This window comes from Delphinus delphis, chromosome 2 (assembly GCF_949987515.2).
Source record: "Delphinus delphis chromosome 2, mDelDel1.2, whole genome shotgun sequence".
In the NCBI taxonomy this organism is placed as follows: domain Eukaryota; kingdom Metazoa; phylum Chordata; class Mammalia; order Artiodactyla; family Delphinidae; genus Delphinus; species Delphinus delphis.
The window spans coordinates 131614438-131641531 of NC_082684.1; the positions used below are offsets into that span (position 1 = coordinate 131614438).

At 35.9% G+C, this 27094-nt stretch overlaps 1 protein-coding gene and 1 non-coding gene across 2 annotated transcripts in view; one reads left to right on the forward strand and one right to left on the reverse strand.

Annotated features, from left to right (window-relative positions):
* MYO9A (myosin IXA) overlaps window positions 1–27094 on the forward strand; it is a 269941-nt gene that overhangs the window by 231118 nt on the left and 11729 nt on the right. Inside the window, exons 36-40 of the mRNA XM_060005673.2 lie at window positions 2893–3085; window positions 4550–4678; window positions 5482–5587; window positions 6339–6470; window positions 7384–7507. Coding sequence (XP_059861656.1) covers window positions 2893–3085; window positions 4550–4678; window positions 5482–5587; window positions 6339–6470; window positions 7384–7507 — 684 coding nt within the window. The remainder of the gene's footprint in view (window positions 1–2892; window positions 3086–4549; window positions 4679–5481; window positions 5588–6338; window positions 6471–7383; window positions 7508–27094) is intronic.
* On the reverse strand, window positions 6620–6692 carry TRNAG-UCC (transfer RNA glycine (anticodon UCC)). Its single transcript has one exon. It is a non-coding gene; the product is annotated as a tRNA-Gly (tRNA).

Consider the following 27094-nt stretch of genomic DNA (forward strand, 5'->3'; position numbering starts at 1 on the left):
AAGGCTATTATGGACACCTTGATGCTAATAAATTTGACATTTTAGATTAATTGGGCAAATTCCCACAAAAACACAACTAAGTTAAACTAAGTCAAGGAAAAATAGAAAATCTAAAGAATTATATCTATTAAAATAGAATCTGTAATTGAAAAAGCTTCTCACAAAGATATCTTCAGGCCCAGATGGTTTTGCCATTGAATATTTCCCAGTGTTTAAGGAAGAAACACCACCAGTCTTTTACAGACTCTGCCCGAGAATGGTAAAGAGTAAATACTTCAGTACTTTTTTCCCAAATTGACGAATGAAGATAGTGAAACTTTGAAGTCAATCATGATAAGGATAAAGGAAAATTATCATAAGCTTAGATGTAAAAGCCTTAACCAAAATGTTAGTACATTGAATCTGTGCTAATGACAGATGAAAAAAAAAAAAGACTTCATGATAAAGTTTTTTTTTTTTTTTTTTTTTTGCGGTACACGGGCCTCTCACTGTTGTGGCCTCTCCCGTTGCGGAGCACAGGCTCCGGATGCGCAGGCTCAGCGGCCATGGCTCACGGGCCCAGCCGCTCCGCGGGATGTGGGATCCTCCCGGACCGGGGCACGGACCCGTGTCCCCTGCATTGGCAGGCGGACTCTCAACCACTGCGCCACCAGGGAAGCCCGATAAAGTTGGTTTTTAATCCATAAATGCAAAGTTGGTTTATGGAAAAAATCAGTTTTTTTGAAAAAATCATTCAAAAATCAGTTGATGTAATTCACCACATTGAACTAATAAAGAAAAAAATATGGTCATCTCAATAAATACAAAAAAAGTTTTAGATAAATTTCAAAAAGCACTCACCATTCAAAGAAAAAAAAATCAACCACAGAGTGGAAGAAGATATTTGCAGCTTGGATCTACAATATCTAAAAAGCATCTACAAGTCAGTAAGAAAGAGATGGTCAACTCTGTGGAAAAATGAGCACATAATTTAAGCAAGCACCTCACAAGAGAGGATTTCCAAATGACCAATAAACCTATGAAAAGGTGACCAACTTCACTAATCATCATCAGGGAAATGCAAATTGCAATCATAGTGAGGTATATACCCACTAGAATAGCTAAAATGAAAAACATCTTAACAAGGATATAAAGCAATTGGAACTTTCATACATTACTGGTAGGAGTTTGAGTTAACCTAACAGCTCTCGAAATTATTTGGCAGTACCTATCAAACCTGAACATAAGCATTTCTCATGACTTAGCAGTGCCACTCTAAGATATATACCCAACATATATACATAGATATCTGTGCCAAAAGACAAAAGAACATTTATATCAGCACTATTTGAAGTATCCCCAAACTGAAAGAAACCTGAATGTCCATCAACAGTAGAATGAATAAATAAATTGTGGTATATTTGTATAATGGAATACAATATGGCAGTGAGATTAAACTGTTGGTACTCACAAACATAATGTTGAGTGAAAGAAGCCAGAAACAAGAATACATACTGTATTATTCAAAAATAAATAAAGTTCAAGAATAAATGAAACTTAACTCATGGAATGCATATTATATGTTATCATTAATATAATGTTCAAAAGCAGTTAAGACTAATTTGAAGTGATAGAAATACAGATACTGGTTATTTGTGAAAGGTGAAATGCATAGTAGTTGGGAGGGTCTTGAGAGGGAGATAACTACTGGTTATATTCTATTTCTTGATTTGGGTTCTGGTAAGAAGTGTGCATTCATTTTGTCTAAGTCTGTCAAGCTGTACACTTAACGATTTATATACTTTTTAATATATGTGTCATACTTCAATAAAACTTTATTTAAAATATACAAGGAAATTACTTCGGACAGAAAATAACTAAAGACACCCTGCCACCCCTTCCCGCAGAAGAAAAAAAGAAAATAACTAAAAACATATATTGATTTTACAATAAGAACTCAGAGTTCACTTTTTCTCAGTTGAGAATAGTAAAATTAGTTTTTCCCTTAATTTCAAGAAATAGAAATTTTTAGCATGTTTGCTTTAGATTAGTTGGTTTCAAATAAAACTATTTTGAAGTTTTTATTTAATACCTTCAAGAATTTTATTTTTTTGCTTTCACAAGTCTTACTATTAACATTCCCGATGCCCTAGGGATAGCCATAACATTTAAATAAATAGATTATACGTGTGCATGTGTGTGTCCTAGTAATAGGAAAAAGATTGGCTAAAGTTATTTTGTTTTAATTATTGCAGCAAACATTATTTTATTTCTTTTAACTATTTATTAAGCATTTGCCATATACCAGATACTGTGCTTTGTATGTTCACCTGTAACTTAATTTTTACAATAACCCTCTGAGATAGAAAGGTGATATTCCTATTCCCAGCTATAATCTAGTTGCAAATATGAAATAACCTAATTCATATAGTGACAATATATGCCTCTGCCTTTAGCTATGACATCAATAGTCCCTTAAGTTTACATAAACACCGAAGCATTCTTATGCTTCAGAAATTAGTGACAACTAATTAATTTTAAATCAACAGATTTTCAAATGGTACTTGGTGAATGTTTAACATACAAAGTCTATCCCCTTTCTCCTTTGCCCACATCCCATCTTTACATGAAGAGATTTTTTTAATAGAAAGGGAAACAGTAATCAGTTGCCACTGCCTCCATTCTGCCCCATTATTTGGCAGGGGTCGGGAGGATTCCTAGTGGAAGAGGATTGAAACTAACAGCTCATATATTTATACTCTCAGCATTTATCATAATTCCCTTTCCTCCCAGCTTTCATAACTGTGCTTGTAAAACTTGAGGAAAATAAAAAGTAGTTACTCTTAAAGAATTGGATAAATATATTTAACAATGTTTGAATGTATTTGGAAACAAAAATTATTTTCCATTTAGTATGATCCAGAGCTATCATCTCGACAGTTTGGGGTTGAATTATCCCGTTTGACCAGTGAAGACCGAACTGTTCCTTTGGTGGTGGAAAAACTTATAAACTACATTGAAATGCATGGATTATACACAGAAGGTATTTACCGAAAGTCTGGTTCAACTAATAAAATCAAGGAGCTTCGACAAGGTCTAGATACAGGTAAGATAGTGCCCTCTAAATCAAGACCAAATAATTTTATTTAAATAGGTCATCTTATGCTCTTAGTTTTCATCACATGTTGATCATTTTCTTGCAGCCAGAAGAGTGCAGTCTTTTCTGTGGTGCTTGTTTTATCATTTGTAGCTTTCAAAAGAGTCTTTGTTTTTATGTGGTCAATTCAGCAAACATACATTGCATATCATTTGTACAGGCATTATTAGGTACTTCAGACAGATCTCATTTAATCTTTTTTTAACAGTCTGGTAAGATCATGTCTTTAATTTACAAAGAAGAAAATTTAGGTTCAGGGAAATTGAATAATGAGCTGTCGATGAGTTGCAGGGCACTGTGCTGATGTTTTTGTATTAATTTTCACAACAGATCTTTGTACTAATCTTCCCAAACAGTGATTATTATCCCTGTTTACAGATGAAGAAACTGAGGCTTACAGAGGATCTTGCCCAAAGACTCACCACCAATAAGTGACAAAGCTGGCATTTAACCCATAATCTAAACTATTGCCTGTTAGTCTCTGTTATTCTGACTCCAAGTGGTGCTCTTTCTGATGCATATTCTTGCCTTCCTACATTGATGACATAGTTATTTAAATGGATAAGTAGTGAACTGAACATGTATCTGTGTAGAGCTCTAGCCTCAGTCCTGGAATGTATGCAGAGGTTTGACTTTGGCTTTATGTTCAACTTCTACTCTTCACCACTATTAGAAAGGAATAGATTTTTTTTTTTTTTGTCGCACTGCATGGCTCGTGGGATCTTAGTTCCCCGTCCAGGGATTGAGCCTGGGCCCTCGGCAGTGAAAGCACGGAGTTCTAACCACTGGACCACCAGGGAATTCCCAGGAATAGATCTTTTTGAATCACATATAGGTGCAAAGTTTGTCCCTGTGTCACCAAGAATCTACCCACAGGCATCATTCATCCTATATCATCCCAATCATCTCATGTATAACCCTAGGGAGTTTATAAGTGAAGCAGAGTAAAGATTTTCTTTACATTTCCTAAGCTCAATTATCACTGTCATTTCATCTCTGAGAATGACTTAAAATCAGTCTGACTTTTAGAAACTGTCCTTTGAGCCTTTTTTATGTTTGTCATCTGAAGCATCACTACTAGAAGTATCGTTCACAGACCAATCCACAAGAGAAGTACAGAAATTGAGAAAAAGCATTTAGAAACATTCATAGCAATTTAACAGTGCCTTGACATGAAAACTTGTGATCTTTTATTTTACACATCTATCAGTCCGCGACATTTGAAAAACAACCAACAAACAACAACTGTTCCTTTACCACAGTAGGAGCACTGTTCCAAAGCATGGAATTAGATTGTAGAAGATAGTCTGATTAAGAACATGAAGGCATTTTTCAGTCATGATAGTTTCTAAGGTGAATTATTTGACTCTCTGCATGTTTTGGCTTTCTTATCTAACTCTTGTCTCTGAATAGATGCTGAGAATGTAAACCTAGATGACTATAACATACACGTCATTGCAAGTGTATTCAAACAATGGCTTCGTGATTTGCCCAATCCACTCATGACCTTTGAACTCTATGAGGAATTTCTTCGAGCTATGGGTAAGCACAGGCTTCCTGGGTTCAGGGAAGGCCTGCACTTGGGAAAGGAATGCCATCTTCATATTAGATTATTTAGCCGTCCTCTCAGTTGGTTTAGTTCATATAGATCCAAAAGTGATACAGTCAGTACAAAACTGCCAGTGAACTCTCACCTATTCAAATGTTAACTTTTTTAGAAACTCATTAAAAGGTCAGTGTCCTAAAAACTTTCTGAGCAGGTCACCTAGTTGCTTCTTACAAAGAGATTGAAAGACTAAGGTTATAAACAAATTTAAAAATTAAATAGGAGATTTATATTCATTTAAATTGTGAATCTAGGCAAGAACTCAGTGTAAAGTTGGCTATCTATTTTAAGCCATGCCTAACATGTTGGTTTAGTTTTTCAGTGCTACAGATGTGTAGGATATTGATTAAGGCCTACCTACAGGTGTTTAGGCCCTGAGGCCTGACTCCTCAATTCCCATAAGACTGATTTATAACTTATATAACAATTGATTAATTTTAATGGGGAATTGGTTTGCCACAAAATGCCTGAAAAACTAGGGCATCTCTTGCCCCTTGCTGTAATCAAGAATTACTGGGCTATAGATTAAAACTCATGAGACTGCTTAGAGAGTATAGAACTCAAGCAAAGGGAGATTAGTGGTAACTGTGAGTTGTTCTTCTGCTATACAGGTATAGCTAAAACTCCTAAAAATCAACCCTAGAGCCAGTCACCCTTGCTACCTAGGGTCTGTCCAGAAGGAATATGTAGTGTATAAGAGAGGATATTCATTCTTATTTGCTGCTCTTACTGCTTTCAGGCCTTCAGGAGAGGAAAGAGACAATCCGTGGTGTATACTCTGTGATTGACCAGCTCTCCCGAACTCATCTCAATACACTGGAACGCCTCATCTTTCATTTAGTCAGGTAACTTCAAGAAACAAAGGAACACTTAACAGTTTCTCTTGGATTCTTTTAAATAAATGAAGAGCTCCTTCGTATGAAAAACTGACAGATCTTTTTTTTTCCTGTTGATAAAGTCAATGCCTCAAACAGGTGGTTATGATTCCTTGGAGCAGAAATCCTCAGCTGAGTTAGATTGCATGGCAGGTGCTTCTCTGCCCTGTTTGAGCCATGTAACACCTCAGTCTCATGGTGGCACTGTGTAGCCTAGCCTGTTATCTAACTCCCGAGCTAGAAAGGCTGTGTGTCTGTTGACATAACCTAATTCATAGGAGCTCAGGAATTGACTGACAAAAGACAATTCAGGGGTAGTCTCTTTTCTTCTGATTGTAAATATTAGCAATGGTTGGGAAGAAAGCCACCTTTTTCTTTGGATAAATATCTTATATGACTGTTTGAAAATGCCTTAAAGTGTCTACATTGTGTAGACATGTTCATCTAGTAACGGTGACCTGGGGCAGTGAGTCACAAATTTTTCCTTGATCAGCTATCTGCTTGCCTGAATTGCTTCAAGGAACAGAGTAAAAGTACACTTTCCAGAGGCAAAGGAACAGATTTGGGAAAAGCCTACAGTATCTTCCTTCAACTGATAGGAACATCTTTCCAGTACTATGCAGTTGATGTCATTGATCTTATTTCTCTCTCATCTCTTCTGCCTACCTCCCTGCAATTTTCCTTTTTCATCCTAGTTTCACTTGGTTTTTTTGTTTCTTAGGATTGCTCTACAGGAAGACACTAATCGAATGTCTGCTAATGCTTTGGCCATTGTATTTGCACCCTGCATTCTCCGCTGCCCTGACACCATCGACCCACTACAAAGTGTGCAGGACATCAGTAAGACTACCACGTAAGGCCAGTCACCATCACCTCTGCAAGACCCCAGGGACTTCTGAGTCAGTGTAGTCACTTTATCCAGATATCAAACATAGTGAATGATTTCTCTTTTTTTCCTTTTTCTTTTTTTTGACCATGCTGCGTGTCTTGCAGGGATCTTAGTTCCCCGACCAGGGATCGAACCCGGGCCCCCTGCAGTGGAAGTGCAGAGTCCTAACCACTGGACCACCAGGGAGTTCCCCTAGCAAATGATTTTTTTTTTTTAAGTTCATATGTTTTTAATAAGATTGCTAGGTGCCACTGGGCTTTTTTATGCTGAAGATGAAAAATTCCTTTAGGTTCTATTCAACTAAGCATCATTTGTTTTGAAGGGCCTTATTTTTTAAATTTGGCTTTTCTTTAGGAATGATTATAGTTTCCAAATGTATTTTAAAATACCATTTTACCAAATTACATATACTTTGTGTTTTCCTGTAATCTAGTCTAACTGTAGTCTTATGGCTCCGAATCCCTTTGGTCTTAATACTTCAATATTCCTGTATTTCACCTTGCCCTTTTTTCATGGACCTCTGATTTCCTTCTAGAGTGGTGATTCTTAACCTTTTCTGCAAAAGGAGCTTTCCCCAAAAAAGCCTAGTGTTTGTGTCCCGTTCCCAGAGAGTGATTTAATTGGTCGGGGGTGTGGCCTAGGCATTGGGACTTACAACTGCTCCTCAGATGGATACTAAAGTGCAGCCAAAGTTGTGAACCACCATTATAAACCCTGTCTCTTAGCTCATAAAATAAGGGATGTTGATTTTTCTTTTATCCTCCAACTATCTACCACACTTAGCTGAAAAATAGTCTGTGGGTGCTACAATTTATTTGATTTGACAATTTATTTGATTGACTTCAGCACTTAACAGTTTTCTCTTTTCCTGTTTCAGCTGTGTGGAGCTGATTGTTGTGGAACAAATGAATAAATATAAGGCTCGTCTCAAAGACATCAGTAGCCTGGAATTTGCTGAGAATAAGGCAAAGACCAGGCTGTCACTGATTCGTAGATCAATGGTAAGATGCAGGACATGGAATCACAGGGGGAAATGGGAGCCTTCCTCAGATTTTAAGTACATATTATGATATGTAGAGAGAGATTATTCTCCGAATCTTTTTCACATGGAACAAGTGAAAAAAAAAAAAGTCACCTTATCTCAGGGTACTATGTATGCCTCATGTTTGTTCTTTGAGCTGTCTTTAGTTATATACACAGAATACAGTTAACTATGAAGAATTTTTAAAATCAAGTATTTGGGTAAAATGTTGGTGGTTTAATAATTTGCCCTGTTTTCTTTTCCTGTCCTTTCTATGAAAACGTAACCCACCCTAACTTTTGAGTCTACTTTCTTCCACCGTCTGTTCCCAACCTCAACCATGTCACTTTTGGTGGTCCTGCCAATAGTTCTGGGATGTAGAGAACTTACTCACTTGCAAGAATGCGAGTCATAGGATATAGAACTCCACTATGAGTCTACTATTATCAAATAAAGATTTCTTTGAGGGTTTATTGCTAGGTTTTGAAAAAAGCCTTACAAAAATGATAATTTATTTCTTCCATTTGCCCATTTGTCTGTTTAACATCTTCCTTTGTAACTGGTGACCTATATATAAACAACTCCATTTCACACTGACCAATAATCAGTAGGGTCTAGATAACTGGAAACCTATTGTTGCATTAAAGTTTAATTATTGCCCATTTACTACCCTTCCCCTGAATTGTAAAACAAAACTGTATTAGTGAACACCCAATCAGATCCCCAGTAAATCTCTAAAGAGAAACAGGCTTCCCCATCATTGTGCCCATGTTTTTGCAGAGGCCCAGCAATACTTCCTCTATACTTGGTAGTTTATACTTAGGTTAGCATTAAAGTAACTCCATTTCTTCCTTTACTATTAAACTGCCTGGCACAGGACAAGTGCACAACAAATGTCTGTAGATTAAGTTAATGAAGGGTGTTCTCTAAAAACAAACATAAACACAGAATTTCTCCAGTCAGTAAAGGTATTAAATAAAGCTCATCACAGAACACGTTCTGAATCTTTTCTCCAGGAAATGAAAACAGAAAGCCCATTTAAAGGTGAAACCCTGGGCTTCCCTGGTGGCGCAGTGGTTGAGAGTCCGCCTGCCGATGCAGGGGACACGGGTTCGTGCCCCGGTCCAGGAGGATCCCACATGCCGTGGAGCGGCTGGGCCCATGAGCCATGGCCACTGGGCCTGCGTGTCCGGAGCCTGTGCTCCACAACGGAAGAGGCCACAACAGTGAGAGGCCCACGTATCGCAAAAAAAAAAAAAAAAAAAACCCTTTCTGTCGTATGAATTTTTATGAACTCAGTTCTGAGAGGCCCAAGTTAGCAGTGCCCATCCAGGGAAGACAGGAAGAGACCTTTTACATAAGGCTACTTTTCAAAGCAGGTAGACAAGCTGTGCTTTTTTGCTGATGCTGCGGAAGACAGATATATTCATTCCATTGAAAGATTAAACCTCTTTAATGGGGCAATGACATGTACATTCTAACCTTCTGCTTTCCTTTTCATGTCCTTCCTAATCCAGAAACCTGTACTAATTGCAGTTAGATTTATGAGCATTACCCGCAATTCAGTCTCGGTATGTATTAATATTGCAATGTGTCACAGCCACTTTACATTATTGTCTCTCATCCATCCAGGAGTTGTTCTGCTCTGTCTATCATCCATGCCTGTCCACCCTCCATGTGCAGCCCCAATTCAGGTCCCACTTCCTGATCAGCCTTCACTTGCTTTTCTCTTACTCTCTTTCTTTAGAACCTTTGTTTTCTTTCCTCTGTGTCATGCAGTTGAACAATGTCCATTTATAATACACTGGTTTTTCCTCTTTGTCAAATAGCCTCTTTGTGGATTTCTTCTTTGGTTGGATCATTGAAAGGTGAACATTGAAAGCATTAAGGTATCAAATAAATTTCTGCTCTGTGAGCTTTGTTCTCATCAGTCTCTTCCTTTATTACATAAAAACCTATTACTGTTTTTAGCATCCTCCATCATTAGAAATGCTTATTTGCCCATTTCTATCTGTGACTTTGATGGTGTCTTCCTAGACGTAGAAGTATGACTGTTATCTACTCAGCATTTTTTAGACAGTGCTGCAAGTAGTAGTGAGCAAATTGATGGACTGGTTCTAGACTTAAATAATAATAGTATAATAGATCTCATACCAGGATTTCATATAAAAAAAAGAATGGAGAGATGGAACACCAATATATATGGAAACTAATTGCAAAGACTATCCATCTATGTGTAACCAGTTCATTAAGGATGTCAATTTGCTGGGATATAAATGTCAGTCAGTTTTGCTTTTTATCTAGTAACTGCCTTCCAACTCTACCATGTCAAAAATCCCCTTTTCTACTGGATATCAACTACCTTAACAGCATCTTTTGACTATTCCATAATTTTTAAATGCTCTAGTCTTAGTCTGGTATTTAAGACTTAGTTCTCTTCATATTATATCTTCATATTATAACATCAGCCACAGGCTTGATCCAGTACTCATCACTTTCTTCCAGGATAGACTAGACCTTAATCTGGGGCTGAAAACTTTGGGGGTGAGTGAGTAGGTTCTTTTTGTCACACACTTCTGCCCTCCCTCCTTTTTTCCTTGTTTTTTTTTTTTTAATTTCGAAATTCTAGAACATACCTGACTCCAAGAGTTGTTTGTTTTGTTTTTGTTCTTTTAAATTTTTTATTTATTTATTTATATTTTGGCTGCGTTGGGTCTTCATTGCTGCATGTGGGCTTTCTCTAGTTGTGGCGAGTGGGGACTACTCTTTGTTGTGGTGCGCAGGCTTCTCATTGTGGTGGCTTGTCTTTGTTGCAGAGTACGGGCTCTAGGCACGCAGGCTTCATTCAGTAGTTGTGGCACATGGGCTCAGTAGCTGTGGCTCACAGGCTCCAGAGCACAGGCTCAGTAATTGTGGCTCACGGGCTCTAGAGCACAGGCTCAGTAGTTGTGGTGCATGGGCTCAGTTGCTCCATGGCATGTGGGATCTTCCCGGACCAGGGCTCGAACCTGTGTCCCCTGCCTTGGCAGGCAGATTCTTAACCACTGCACCACCAAGGAAGTCCCTGCCCACTTTCTTGTGCTGTTTCTTCCTCTGGTGTTGAAACTGAGAGGAGTGATATAGGAAAGGCAGAATTCTACGTGATATGCCAGTATTGAGGTGACAATATTCTTGGTTGTTCAGCACTACTATTCAAACTCATTGTCAGTAGGCTAAATGAAGATAAGTGGTATCTCCAATTGACCCTGCTGACAGTGAGCAGAAGGCTATAGGCATTGGCAGTCCCTTGCTTTGGTTACACCTTCTGGCTAAACCTGACGGATGGCATTCATACTGTGCGACTCTGATATGTATGTCTTTTTTTTGCCTCAAGACGTTACCCAATCAGATCTACCTCCCATGGCCAGTTCTAGGGCCTACAAGCACACTGGGGGAAAGGTTACATTTTTCATACCTCTTGGTTCCCAAGAACTCAAGGTGGGTAAGTCTTGCCTACCTCTCTATCTGACTCTTCCCACCACACTCTTTCCCCACTTCTCTTTTCCCCTGTGCATATAACAGAGTTGCAAATCAGTAAGTCTTCTGCCTATACAGACAACCAAATGGAATGAAATACCAGTTTCCCTTTCTTTTAGATGAACTCAAATCTTGATTCTTACCTTCTGGATTCAGTGATGACACTGCCGTTTTCCTGTAAGAGGGGAGGGAATATCCTCTTTTCATAAACTCTGTGTTTCCCTGAAATTCCAATAACCCCCCTTTCTTTTTAGCCTTTTTAGATTTACATTGAGGGAAAGGTGTTAGAATATTGATCACAGTATTGATTTAAAAAAATGAAACTCTCAGTAAGCCCTGAGAGGAGAAGCTGGTACCAGCTACTCTTGGCTCCTTAAAGCTAGAAGAAGGGCTGCTTAATTATCCTCAGCTTTGGATCTTAGCCACAAGTTTGCAACAAGAGGAAGAATCCCACTTAACATCCTATTGCATATGCATCTCTAGCTGTAGAAAAGGTGTTAGTCCCAGACTTAAGAACAAGACCGTGTCTAGGACGTATTTGGTATTCATTCAGCATCTAAGGGATTGAATCTAAGAATTGAATCTAGGAGAGAGCAGTGAGTTTTAGGATATTCACTACAAATAAACTAATCAAAGTCAATAGTATTCAGGTCTTCATAGATGAAAAAAATTGCTATTCTGTAATTAAATACAATGGTGACTTTGCTGAAATGAAGAGTGAAATGAATTTTCAAAAAGTATGTTATATTATTGCCAATGTGAAAAGTCGTTTGGGTTGGGTGTTGAAAGATGAGTAGTAATTTAACAAATGGTGAGAAGACAGGGGAATGACAATTCCAGGGGCAAAGAAGCACGAAACAGATATCTGTGAATAATGACTGCCCTGTGTAGCTTGAGCTGGTCAGGTGGTGTGGAAGTGGCAGAAGAGTTCGGGAAGGTAGACTGGAACCAGATGTGCAGCATTAAGAATTTTGGGGCTTCCCCGGTGGCGCAGTGGTTGAGAGTCCGCCTGCTGATGCAGGGGACACAGGTTCATGCCCCGGTCTGGGAAGATCCCACATGCCACGGAGCGGCTGGGCCCGTGAGCCATGGCCGCTGAGCCTGTGCGTCCAGAGCCTGTGCTCCGCAATGGGAGAGGCCACAACAGTGAGAGGCCCGCATACCACAAAAAAAAAAAAAAAAAAGAATTTTGAATTTTCCCGTTTTGAAGCACTTGGGAGCTATGGAAAGGTTTTGAAGTAGGGGAATGTCACCATCATTTCTTTTAGAAAAATAGCTGGTAGCATTCTAAAGAAGAATGGATTAGAGATGGGCAAGACTGGCAGCCATATATCAGTTAGGAGACTCTTGACTTGTAAGTAATCATATTTGCCATCACTATAATAGGTTGAATCCTGATCATGTCATTTTGAAAATATGTTTCTGCTACCATGTACTTTCCACATAATTAGATTTATGGAGCATAATCTTTGACTCTAGGCTATTCCAAGAGTAGGATTTCAGAATATGATATGCTCACAGTCCATCCAGTTATGCCTCTTCTATAACAAATGGGGTTTTTTTGTAACTTATTTTTGTTATAATTCTAAGCATAAGTATTGATTTAGTATTATTTAAGATAATATGAAGAATATAATTTGAAATAAAGTTTACTAATCTATAGAACCCTCACAAATTATCCTCTTGAAAGATGTTACACACAAAGGTTTTCATAGCCAAACAAAGTTTAGCATATAATGTGCAGTACTTCCAAAACTTTAACTGTGGAGTGCTTTCTTCATAATGAGTCTAGTTGAACAGGGGTTCTAAAAAAAGCATTTTAAAAACAACATTCTAATTTTTAAGAATAGTATCAGTTGCTATTTTATGTACTCAGTTTGGAATTTTAAAATTGCTCTAAGTCTTTTCAGGATTTTCTTGCGGCACTCATAGTGGTTGGCAGTACTTATAAATTTTGTGTCATCTAGGCTTATTGAAGAACTTACCTGCATGTCTCTGTTAGAAATTTGCATACCTGCAATTCTGTATCATTGTGGATCTGTGGGGGTAAGCTATGCAACTGAGAACACCAAAAGAAGCAAGAAATGCCCTTCCAGAAGTTAAGTATTAATAATTGGAAAGTTAAGAATCAATTGAAATGTGGCAGCTTTGAAGAACTCCAAAGGAAAAAGATATTCCAAGTGTGGACTTGATTCTAGCAAAGGGTCCTGTCATTTCCTTATGTTAGTGCATGCTGTCTAAGTCTACTGTTCACATTCAGGTGACTTGACATAATAAGAATCAGACCCAGAGAATGAAGATTTTCTGAGAATATAGAAGTGTTCTTACTGTTTCTGGTACTGACCAGAAAGTATTTTTGTAGTATTAATCTTTTTTTTTCAAGATATAATTGACATATAACATTCTTAGTTTTAGGTATAGCACAATGATTTGATATATGTATATATTGTGAAGTGATTATCATAATAAGCGTAGCTAACATTCATCACCACATACAGTTAATAATTTTTTCTTGTAATAAGAACGTGTAGTGTTCTCTTTGATAACACCACAACAGAAGACCCTTGCTTTTTCTATTCCTCCGGAACCCTCTTTCAAAGATCATGATGGTAAGCAAGAGGCATTACTTGAAGATCCACATGCAGGAAACATGCAGCGCCAATGATGAGGAGAATTAGGCACAGGACCTCTTTGGGAGAGTAGGCAAAAGGAGAACAGTATTTGTGCTCTTTTTTGTGAAATGTGAAAGAAGCATCTCTTTTGAAGCCTTGAAATCATCTCTCTCAGATGTGGACAAATGGGAAGAAAAGTTATGTAGGGAATTCTTGTAGATAGAATTCCATAGGAGTGGAAGAACTACAGTAATATCTGGCAAGGGGACATGACGCTCTTCAAGAGGCCTGAAAATTAGGTTTGGGGGAATAAAAGGCAGAAGTTAGGAAGTAAGGAAATATAAGGATTCTGTGATCTTGGGATGACAGGATTATATGTGAGAGAAGAGAAGGTGAAGATTTACAAACAGCAGAGTGAGTGAGCCAGGTGGGTTGAGAGTTTAGAGAGTAAAAAGTACAGAATACTAGACAAGAATAAATGATGGTGGCTCACTATGCAATTTTTGCTGCTAGATCTACCAGTTGTATCCTAAAAATAGATTGTTAAATATTTTCATTTCACTCTTTTATCTCCTTTTTTAAAAAATTCAGATTTGAAACTTAATACTAGCTCTTTTTGTATAATGATGTACTCAGTGCTTTTAAAGAAGCTGTTTTCTCACAGAACTTGAAAGATAAACTATTTTATATTTATCATTTTCAAATGACTGGAATTATTTCTTTCTCTTACAGTATATAATATCTTTTAAAACTAGGCATTTGATAAATCTAAGATCTTGTGTTTCTACATAAAAGACACCTTTACATACTTGTTTCATGCTCATTGTGGAAAAATTTGAACAGTAGGGTAAAGTGCAAAAAGCAGGAAGAAAATCACAATTTTCTATTAATATTTTAGAATACTTGTATTTCCCTTAAACTTTTTCCTTATATATATGTAGTGAAGTTATGACAGTCCTATGGTATTCATAGTTTTATGTTTCTTATATTATTATTTATTTATTTATTTATTTATTTGCGGTACGCGGGCCTCTCACTGTTGTGGCCTCTCCCGTTGCGGAGCACAGGCTCTGGACGCGCAGGCTCAGTGGCCATGGCTCACGAGCCCAGCCGCTCCGCAGCATGTGGGATCTTCCCAGACCAGGGCATGAACCCGTGTCCCCTGCATTGGCAGGCGGACTCTCAACCACTGCGCCACCAGGGAAGCCCTTCTTTTATTATTTTAGGAAGATTTTTGTAGAGTTAAAACATGAATTCAATTCAGTATTGTAAATCCATTTAATATTTTTAAACTTACAGTTTTACTAAATAAAAATGAGACTACGTTCCATCTATGTTTCTTCAGAGGTACTTCTCATTTTAGACTACACTTTAGACACATCTTTTTTTCCTTCCCATTCTCTTCTGCAGATGAGACCTGTCTTCCTAGCCCCACTTATTGATTCATTTTCATTTATTCTCATTCATTTTTTCAACAAAAATGTAACAGTTCTGTTGTGTTTTAGGCACTTGTGCTAGGTGCTGGAGGTATAGAAATGACAAGATCTCTTCTTTAGATAAGTTAACAGTCTAGTAAGCAAAGGTATAAATAGTTGTAGTTCAGTTTACTAAATCTCATCTTGTCTGTTCAGAAAGCTGTAGGGAAGCATAGAGAGCTAGGTGACTTAATACCTGAGAACACTGAATAAACTTCAATGGCTAGAATGTAAGATTTCTTGGTAAGAATGAAGGAAGGGAAGAGTGATAAGATATAATGAATTAGCAAATAAGTTTTTGGGTTCTTAAATTCCAGGATTAGTAGTTTGGATTTGATCTTTTTAGACCTTGAGAGGCCATCAAAGATTGTCTAAGAGTTTCCTCTTTTAAAAACACTGGACATAAAGTTTCACAGAAGAATTTTACCAACCCTTTAAAAACATAACAATACAATTTAATCTGTTCCAGAGCTGAGAGGGAAAAGGTCTTTTTTTATGAAAAGAGTGTAACATTGGTACTTTTTAACACCCTGCCCAAAAAAGAAAAACTAACAAAAATTTTACACGAAAGTATTAAAGGCAGCAGAGTACAGGATGGGCTCTGGACTAAACTTTTGTGTTTAAATCCTAGCACCAGATTACTAGCTATTGTGACATGGGCAAGTCATTTAATCTCCATGCCTCAGTTTTCTCATGTATAAACTGGAGCTAATAGTACCAGACTCACAGGATTAAATGAGTTTATACTTGTAAAGCCATAGAACAGGACTTGATACACCGAGATATATATATATTTACACACATATATATATACACATATGTGTATATCAATAAAACACTTGATATATAAATTCAGAACTGCCTCATCTGTGAATATTAATCCCCAAATCCCAAGTTAAAATATTAGCAAGCATAGCTCAGTGGCCCATAAACATAAACTTTGACTAAGTGTGATTTAACCCAGGAATGCAAGAATGATTCGATTAGCATAATTCACCATGTTAATTGATCTGTAGGAAAAATATAATATCCTCATAGATATTTAAGGGGCATTTGATATAATTATACAGGTATTTTTTAAAAATTCTTATTAAAATAGGGATATATCTATAATTCCTTAGCATGATAAAATATATCTGTTATATCCCCCAAACCAGTATCTTGCTTAATGGAGAAACATTGGAACCTTTCTAATTAAAACTGGGAAAAGGCAAGAATGTCCATTATCCTCACTGTTATTTGCCCTTGATCTGGAGGTACTATCTAATGCAATTGGGTAATAAAAAGGAATCAGAGGTATAAAACTTATAAGAAGAAGTAGAATTATCACTATTTTCATTATGACTGTATATATGCAAAACTCAAGAAAATCAACTTAAAAACTAATTAAAATTATAGGGTATCTGAGTACCATTGATAACTTTGATATGTACTACCCATTGGATGATATAATGGAAGAAAAATGCCCATTTTTATTAGCATGCACTCAAAACAGCAACATAAAATACCAAAGAATATACTTAAGAAGTGTAGAACAAGAAATGTGGAAGATTTATACAGAGAGTCTTAAACCTCAAGAATTACAAAAGAAGATTTGAACAAATAAATGCATTTGGAAAGGAAGACTGAATATATAAAGATGTCAGTTCTTCCTAAATTCATCTATTCATTTATTGTTCTAACACCCAGTAGGATGGAGAGAGGATCTGTTGAGACTCACCTAAACTTTCAGACTCATAAGACTACCGTGAGCTACACTTGGCATCAGAATCATGTAGAAGAATATGGGACAGGAAGCACAGCATGCCAGCAGACAACATAAGGTCTTCCTTTTATGCCAGAGTCGTTGTAGCGAGTCATGCTGCCATGCCACCATCAGGGTGTTAGCTATATCTTTAGTCTCTCAAGTCACAGCTCAAGTGCAAGGAAAAAGAGGTCCACATTTAGTGGTTGCAGATCTGTTCTGCCTTAGAAGTTTCATGCCTCCACAGGAGTCAGTATCTTTCATAAAATTCCAGACATGGTTTCCAGGGTCCCTGCAAGGGATATGTCTAATTACAGCAGACTCCACACTCAAAGAGTCTAAATATATAGGTTCCAACTAGATATTTATAATTTATCATTCCTTCTTCAGATGCCAATCGGTAATTTTTGCCAGAGACAGTGTTGTCTAGTAACATCATTTACATGCTATCTTTATCAGGTTTTCCAGGGTCCTGAGCTAGAACATGGACCAAAGATCAAATTCTCATAGACAAGGAAAGAGTTTTGTAACATTTTACCAACAGATGTGATGTCAATAAAAACAACAAAAGAATATTTGGGGGGACCTTGACAAGATGCTACTAAAATTGATAATAAAATAAGGAAGCAGGAAAACTAAGAAAATCCTTAAAAAAGAAAAAGAAAGGATCATAAACATTAAAGTGAGTGACATTTCAGAGGTATACTATTCAATAAATGGTGAAGGAAAAAAGGATAGTCATGTGGAGAAAAAACAAGAAAAATTAAAATGTTGATCTAAATTAATCAAAGACTAAAAATTTAAAAATAAAAGTGCTAGGAGTATAGTCATCTCTCAGTATCCACAGGGAATACTATGATAGGGGTTTCAGAACCCCCGCCCCAAAGATACCAAATTTCTAGGATGCTCAAGTTCATTATGTAAAATGGCAAAGGGCTTCCCTGGTGGCGCAGTGGTTAAGAATCCGCCTGCAGGGGACACAGGTTCGAGCCCTGATCTGGGAAGATCCCACATGCCGCGGAGCAACTAAGCCCATGCACCACAGCTATTGAGCCTGAGCTCTAGAGCCCATGAGCCACAGCTACTGAGCCTATGTGCCACAACTACCGAAGCCCACATGCCTAGAGCCTGTGCTCCACAACAAGAGAAGCCACTGCAATGAGAAGCCTGTGAACCACAACGAAGAGTAGCCCCCGCTTGTTTCAACTAGAGAAAGCCCACGCAGCAATGAAGACCCAACACAGCCAAAAATAAACAAACAAAATAAAGTTCCTGTTTAAAAAAAAATGGAATAGTATTTGCATATAACCTACACACATCCTCCCATTATACTTTATTTTTTATTTGAAGTATAATTGATTTACAATATTCAAGTGTACAGTATACTGATTTGATATTTTTATACATTACAAAATGATCACCACAATAAGTCTGATTACCATCTGTCACCATGGAAAGTTATTACAATATTATTGGCTATATTCCCTATGCTGTACATTACATCCACATGACTTATTTACTTTATAACTGGAAGTTTGTACCTTTTAATCTCCCTCACCTATTTAACTCATCCCCCTACCCCCCTTCTCTTTGGCAACCACCAGTTCTTTGTATCTATTAATCTGTTTCTGTTTTGTTATGTTTGTTTGTTTTTTTAGATTCCACATATAAGTGAAACCATGCATTACTTGTCTTTCTGTGTTTGACGTATTTCACGTAGCATAATCTAGGTCCATCCGTGTTGTTGCTAATGACAGGATTTCATTCTTTTTTTATGATTAATATTCCATTGTGTGTGTATGTATGTGCGTATACACATACATGCATACATATAATATATACTTCATCTTCTTTATCCAGTCATCTATCATTGGATACTTAGGTTGCTTTCATATGTGGGCTATTGTAGATAATGCTGCAGTGAACATAGGGGTGTATATATCTTTTCAAATTAGTGTTTTTGTTTTATCTGGATAAATATCCAGGAGTGGAATTGTTAGATCATATGATAGTTCTATTTTTAATTTTTTGAGGATCCTTCATACAATCTTTCATGTACCAATTTACATTCCCACCAACAGTGCACAAGAGTTCCCTTTTCTCCACATCCTCACCAACACTTACCTGCTATCTTTTTGATAATAGCCATTCTGACAGGTGTGAGTTGATATCTCATTGTGGTTTTGATTTGCATTTCCTTGATGATAGTGATGTTGAACATCTTTTCATGTGTCTGTTGGCCATCTGTATGTTGTCTTTGGAAAAATGTCTATTGAGGTGCTCTGCTCATTTTTTAATTAGGTTGTTTGTCATTTTGAAGTTGAGTTGTATTAGTTCTTTGTATATTTTTGGATATTAACTCCTTGTTAGATATATCATTTGCAAATATCTTTTCCTGTTCGGTAGCCTGCCTTTTCATTTTGTTGATAACTTCCTTCACTGTGCAGAAGCTTTTCAGTTTGATGTAGTCCCATTTGTTTATTTTTGCTTTTTTTTCACTTGACTAAGGAGACATATCCAAAAAAATATTGCTAACACCAGTGTCAAAGAGCATACTGCCTGTGTTTTCTTCTAGGAGTTTTATGGTTTCAGTTCTTACGTTTAAGTCTTTAATGCATTTTGTGTTTATTTTTGTATATGGTATGAGAAGGTAACCCAGTTTGATTCTTTTGCATGTAGCTGTTCAGTTGTCCCAACACCATTTGTTGAAGAAGCTGTCTTTTCCCCTTGTATATTCTTGCCTCCTTTGTTGTAGATTAATTAACCATATAAGCATGGGTTTATTTCTGGACACTCTGATTTCTGTTCCAGTGATCTATGTGTCTGTTTTTGTTCCAGTACCATACTGTTTTGATTACTGTAGCTTTGCAGTATATTTTGAAATCAGGGCATGTGATACCTCTAGTTTTGTTGTTCTTTCTCAAGATTGGTTTGGCTATTTGGAGTCTTCTGTGTTTCCATACACATTTTGGAATTATTTGTTCTAGTTCTGTGAAAAATGCCATTGGTGTTTTGATAGGGATTACATTTAATCTGTAGATTGCCTTGGGTAGTATTTGTGATTTTAACAGTATTAATTCTTCCAATCCATGAACATGGTATATCTTTCCATTTGTTTGTATCATCTTCAGTTTCTTTCATTGGTGTCTTTTAGTTTTCCAAGTACAGGTCTTTTATCTCCTTGGTTAGATTTATTCCTAGGTATTTTCTTCTTTTTGATGCAGTTGTAAATAGAATTGTTTTCTTAATTCCTCTTTCTGATAGTTCATTTTTAGTGTATAGAAACGTATCAGATTTCTGTATATTAATTTTGTATCCTGAAACTTTAGTCAATTAATTTATTCTCATATTTTTTCAGTGGTATCTTTAGGATTTTTTTATATGTATGGTATCATGTCATCTGCAAACAGTGACAGTTTTACTTCCTCCTTTGCAATTTGTATTCCTTTTATTTTTCTTGTCTGATTACTGTGGCTATGACTTCCAATACTATGTTAAATAAAAGTGATGAGAGTGGGCATCTTTGTTTCTGATCTTAGAGGAAATGCTTTCAGCTTTTCACCATTGAGTGTGATGTTAGGTTTGTCATATATGGCATTTATTATGTTGAGGTTTGTTCTCTATACCCACTTTGTTGAGAGTTTTTATCATAAATGGATGTTGAATTTTGTCAGAGTTTTTTCTACATCTGTTGAGATGATCATAATTTTTATTCTTCAGTTTGTTAATGTGGTGTATCACATTGATTGATTTGTGGGTGTTGAACCATCCTGCATCCCTGGGATAAATCCTACTTGATCATGGTATGATCCTTATAATGTATTGTTGAATTTGGTTTGCTAGTGTTTTGTTAAGGACTTTTATGTCTGTGTTCATCAGTGACATTGGCCTGTAATTATCTTTTTTTTGTGGTGTCTTTGGTTTTGACATCAGGGTGATGCTGACCTCATAGAAAGAGTTCAGAAGCATTTCTTCCTCTTCAGTTTTTGGGAATAGTTTGAGAAGGATAGGTGTCCTGCATACTTTAAATCATCCCTAGATTACTTACCGTACCTAATTCAATGTAAATGTAAATAGTTGTTATGTAATGCTATGTAAATAGTTGTTAGTGCATGGTGGCAAATTCAAGTTTTGTTTTTTGGAATTTTAGGGAAATTTTTTCAAATATTTTCATTCTGCAGTTGGTTGAATCCAAGAATGCAGAACCTGCAGATACAGAGGGATGTCTTACAGCTCAGGCAACCTAGCTTTGCAGAGCTGTTTACTGCCCTGTATCCTGCAGGCACAAAAGCATTCCACCTCTTCAACTTCACATTGCCAAAACATCCAAGAAGAAGTTTAATTCAGCTGAAAGGGCAGTTATGGAAGAGCCTAAGAGGCGATGAAGAAGGTTACCAGATACACCTTTCCTACAAAAGTTGAAACCAATACGTAACAGGAGGCAGAAAAGGATAAATTTAGGGGAAAAAATAGGAACAAAAGGGGAAAGGGGAGCAAAAGGAAAACAGACTGAAGTAGCTAATAAAGAAACTAAAAACACCTTAAGATAACAGAGAAACTGAAGCCAAGTGTGATTACATTAATATAATTTATCAAGTCAGTGGGCCCTGTATTGTACTTCTTGTACAATCCAGTAGAATTTTTTTAAATCAATTTTTTAAATGTGACTTTTTTAGATCTCTAAAAACATGTGTTTTGGTTTTTCTTTTTCTCCTAGTATATATATTGAGATTATATACATTGAGATATAGTTGATATATAATATTGTGTAAATTTAAGGTGTACAATGTGATGATTTTATATATATATATATATATATAATGAAATGATTACCACAGTAAGGTTACTTAACACATCCATTACTTCATATAGTTACTTATTTCTTTTTTTTTTTTTTTTGGTGGTAACAACATTTAAGATCTACTCTCTTAGCAACTTTTAAGCATATAATACAGTATTGTTAACTGCAGTCAGTATGCTGTACATTACATCCCCAGAATTTATTCATCTTGTAACTGGAAATTTGTACCCTTTGACCACTATCACCCATTTCCCCCACACCCCAGCCCCTGGCAACCACCGATCTACTCTCTGTTTCTATGTGTTCAGTTACAAATATGTTTCTTAAGAAGAAGGGAATTCCACCTTCTCCCATTTTGAAAGGGTGAAATCAGTGCTAGTTTATATTTCTTTACAAACTGAAAATAGTTAACTCTCCAAAAGCACAGTAATGTCTTAAATTGCTTCTTGATCTTGGCTCTCTGTCGTAACTGTGTTATCTGTGATGTCTTTGGTAGTGGTAATCCAGCTTTTCCTAGTAACTTTGTTAATGAGAGGTTGGAAATTTGAATATTGTGTATATTAAATCGTGGATAAGTGGGACTTTAGACCTAACACTCATCAACATTTGAAAATAATTGTAGTTGAAATCTTGATTTTAGGAATAATTTGTCTCTAGAGTTTAAGCTGGAAAGTCACTGGCCTAACTGTTCAGAAAAGGATTACAATATGGCTTTATAGGTTTTTCAGTACTTATATTAACCATTGGGTACACATTGTTCATGAACTATGTGATCAATCAAAACCAATAAAATCCCTATTATGATAGAAAAATATACTGTGATCTTGGAGTAGAGGAGGTATTTCTATTATATAAAACCATTAAAAGAAAAGTTCATAGGTTCATTGGCATAGTTATCAAGTATTAATGCATGACAGAAATGACCATAAGCAAGGCAAAAGGGAAATGATATACAGTAAGAAAATATTTACAACTCATATCACAAAGTCTGATTTTCCCTAGTTAATGAGGAGAAGCCCCTACAAATAAATAGGAGAAAGACCTAGTGGAAAATGAACAAAGGATACTACAAACCACTTCTCAAAGTGTTAACTGCTAACTCTTTCCAGGGAGTCCACAAGGTCAAATATTTTTTTCATAATGTGAAGAAAATATTTGCCTTTTTTACTCTGTTGACTTTTGCAGTGATGGTAGAAAAACAATCGTGGATAAAACCACTGAAAGAGAATATATAGTGAATGTTGCTATAAAAAAAGAAATCCCATTTAAAAAAACTAAATTATGCTTACTATGGAAAAGTATGGAGAATAAAGGATATTATTCCACTCAGGAAATACCTTTATATATTTGCAGATTTTAAAAGAACCTATGGTATACCAGTTTATGTCCAGTTTTTAACACAGTATTAGCATTTTCCCATGTTTCTAAAAGCTCTATGTAATTAACTTTAAAATTTACTTTCTCTGACCTTGTAAGAGAACTCTGGGCTGTAGGGGTTCCAGCTTTTCCTTAATCTTTATTTAATGCTATCTTAAGAGAGATCAGACCTGTGGAGTTTGATTTTCTTCAGCTCTGTTAAGTAATTCTTAGCTAACCCGTAGTGAAGTACTTTAGGCGGCCAGGTGATGGTATGAATGCCGAACAAAGGCAGCTCTTTTATTGAATACTGGGAAGTGAATACTAGGAGTAAGCTCAGATTTTTCCAGCTCCCTGAGGCTTTTATATCACATTAAGTTTTAGTTGTTCATTTGGCTTCATTAAAATAGTCACAGTGATATGTAATGAGAAGCTGTCTTGGAATTTATAATGTAATTCTGACCAGTCATAATGGACTCTAACACTGTTGATACCAACTCCAAACCCTGTTCTCTGCGTCCATTCCACAATGCTATCTTTTCCGTAGTTATCCTCTATTAAATTTGCAGACTGACCTTTTGTTTTGAGGGCCTTTTTCTTAGCATATTCTTTACTTCTTGCTCTCAGAACTAAAAGTGGAATAGCAGTCTTTTCATCCTCCTACTATTCATCCTGTTGTATGTTTTAGAGGGCGTGAGCTTGGAAGAGTCAGTCTGAATGCCCTTAGAACTACCTTCTACTTTCACCTTACCATTTGGGCTAGCTCAGCAGTTTCTGTTTCTGAGACGGCATGTCTTCCTTTCTTCTTCCCAAAATCAACTGAGAAATCTGTCAGTTTATTGTCCCATTCTATTCAAAAGATAGTAGTATATTTGCATAAATAGTTAACTTTGAAGAGGAGCTCTTACTTGTTGAGAAATACAACACATTAAAAAAAAAAGCACAGAAACATACATCTGCATCTTAATGAATTATGAAGTAAACATCCACATAGCAACCTCAGGTCAAGAAATAGAACATTGCCAGCACCCCCAGAAGCTCTTCTTTTTCTCTTTCCAATCACAATCCTTTCTCTCCCCCAAAGGTAAGCAATAACTTGAGTTACTCTGTTTTCTTTGTTGTTTTCCCACTAAAGTATGTATCCCTGAGCACTATAGTTTTGTTTGGTCTGTTTTTGAGTTTTATATAAATGGAATCATATAATAGGTATTATTTTATATCTGACTTATTTCATCAACCTTATGTGTGTAAGACTTATCCATATTATTGTGTTTCATTGTAGCTCATATATGTTACTGTATAGTATTCCAGTCTATATGTATACCACAGTTTATCCATTCTAGTATTGCTGGACATTTGGCTTGTGTTTGGGGGAATTATGAATAATGTTGCTATGAACATTCTGTTACATGTAGTTTGGATGGACACATGGATGTATTTTTGTGGGGGTTATGTAGGAGTGGAATTACTGAGTCACAGAATATATATCTTCAACCTGAGTACATAATGCCAAACTTTTTTTCCAAAATGGTTGTACTTTACTAGCAGTGTATGAGAGTTCCCAATTGCTCCACTTCCTCCCCAGCACTTATATTGCCAGATTCCTTAATTTTAACCATTTTAGTGGAGGTATCATTGGGGCCTTATTTTAAATTTCTGTGTTGTGACTCTAATGTGCTTAAGCACCTTTTCGTAAGTATGTTGGCAGTTTGGATATGCTCTTTTGTGAAGGACCTGTTCAGAACTCTTGCCCAGTTTTCTAATTGGGTTGTCTGTCTTTCTCTGATCTGTAGGAGTTCTTTATGAATTCTGGATACATACCCTTTATTGGTTACTTCTGTTGAAGCTTTCTTCTTCCACTCTTAAAGGTGTCTTTTGATGAACAGGATGTTCTTAATTGTAATGTAGGCTACCTTACCAGTCGTTTCCTTTAGACTAGTACTTTTAGGGTCATGTTTAAGAAGTTTTTTACTACCTGAAGTTATAAAGATAATCTTTATTATCTTCTAAAAACTTTATTGTTTTGCCTTTCATATTTAGATATATAATCCATCTGGAAAAAATTTTTGTATGTGGTATAGTGTAGGGAGTGGTCTTTATGTTTCCACATGGGTATCCAGTTTTTCCAGCACTGTTTATTTAAAAAAGCATCCTTTCCATACTGCTCTGAAGTTCCCCTTTTGTGATCAATCAAGAGTCTATATATGTGTGGCTCTCTTTCTAGGCTCTCTGTTTTGACTTTGTACCAACACCACTATTTTAATTACTATAGCTTTCTAAAAATATCTGCTAGAACAAGTCATCCTACCTCCTTCTTCAATAGCGTTTTGACTCTTCTTGGCTCTGTATACAGTATTGCCATATACATTATAGAATCAGCTTCACAAAAATTGTCTTGGGATTTTTATTGAGATTGCATTGAATTTAGAGATCACTTCAGGGAGAATTGATATTTTTACAATATTGAGTGTTCCCATCCGTGAACATGATATATCTCTCCATTCATGTAGATCATTAGTTCCTCTCAAAATTGTTTTATAGTTTTGTATATAGATATCTTACACATCTTTTGAATTATTTGAATTGTTACTAGGATTTTAATAATTTTAATTCAATTATAAATGTTATTTTAAATTTTTTGTATTCTCTTTTAGTTTTGTATTCTCTTTTAGTTTTCTCTTTTTTGCTTGTTAAATAAAAATACAATTGATTTTGGTATTTTTCCACTTATTCTAACAATTTTTCTGTGCATTCCTTTGGATTTCCTACCTCTACAGTCATATTGTTCATGAATAATGATAGTTTCATTTGTTCTTTCATAATCCTTCTGCCTTTTATTTCTTTTTCTTACGCTAGCTAGAACCTTCAATGCTATGTTGAAAGGAAGTGGTGATAGGGATCATTCTTGGCATGTTCCCAGTCTCAAAGGGAAAGCTTTCAGCCTTTTACCACTAAGTATGATGTTTGCTATAGAATTTTTATAGATGCTTGATGATATTAAATATGTCCCCTTCTATTCCTGGTTTTCTAAGAGTTGTAATTGTGATTTAATATTGAATTTTATGAAATTCCTTTACTGCGTGTATTGAGGTGTGCATGAGACTTTTTAATTTTATTGTTATGACATTTTACAATGAGTGAATTTCTGAATGTTAAATCATTATACTAGTGCAATAAATCCAACTTAGTCATGATGTAATATTCTCCTTATATATTGCTTGATTTGATTTACAGTATGTTGTTTAGAATTTTACACCCCTGTTTATGACTAAAATTGTCCTATAATAGACTTTCCTTTTAATGTCCTTATGTTTTGGTATCAAGCTTATGCTGGCCTCTAAGAATGAGTTGGAGAGTAGCCCTTATTTTTAATTCTGTGGAAGAATTTGTGTGTTATTTCTTCTTGTTTACTAGTGAAATCATGTAGGCTTCCAGTTTTCTCTCTGTAAAGGTTTTATTTATAGATTCAATTTATAAGATTAATCACATTTGTAAATTTTTGACAGTATTACTTGGATTTTTGTAGAAATTTCTCCACTTTGTATAAAATTTCAGATTTATTGACATAAAGTTGTTCATAGTAGCCTCTTATCCTTTTCATGTCTACTAGATTTTTAGTGATGTCCCGTTTTCATTCCCGCCTTTGGTTATTTGTAAATTCTTTTTCTCTTACCAATTTTGCCAGAGTTTAAAATCTTTTATTAGTCTTTTCAAAGAGTTACATTTTGGCTTTGGTCCTCTTTTTTCTAATGTTTATTTACTGTTTATTTTCTTTTTTCTCCTTGAGTTTATTTTGTTGTTCTCTATCTAGTTTCCTGAAAAAGATACTTACCTCTTTAATTTTTAACTTTTCTTTTTTTCTAATATATGCATATAAGGCTATAACTTTAATATAGGCAGAGTTAAACCGTATCCCATAGATTTTGATATTACTGTTCAAAGAATTTTAAAATTTTCATTGTGATTTCTTCTTTGGCTGGGCTATGGGTGTTTTAGAAGTCTTATTTCTTTTTTATTCAAGTATATTTGATTTACAATGTTGTGTTAATTTCTGCTATACAGT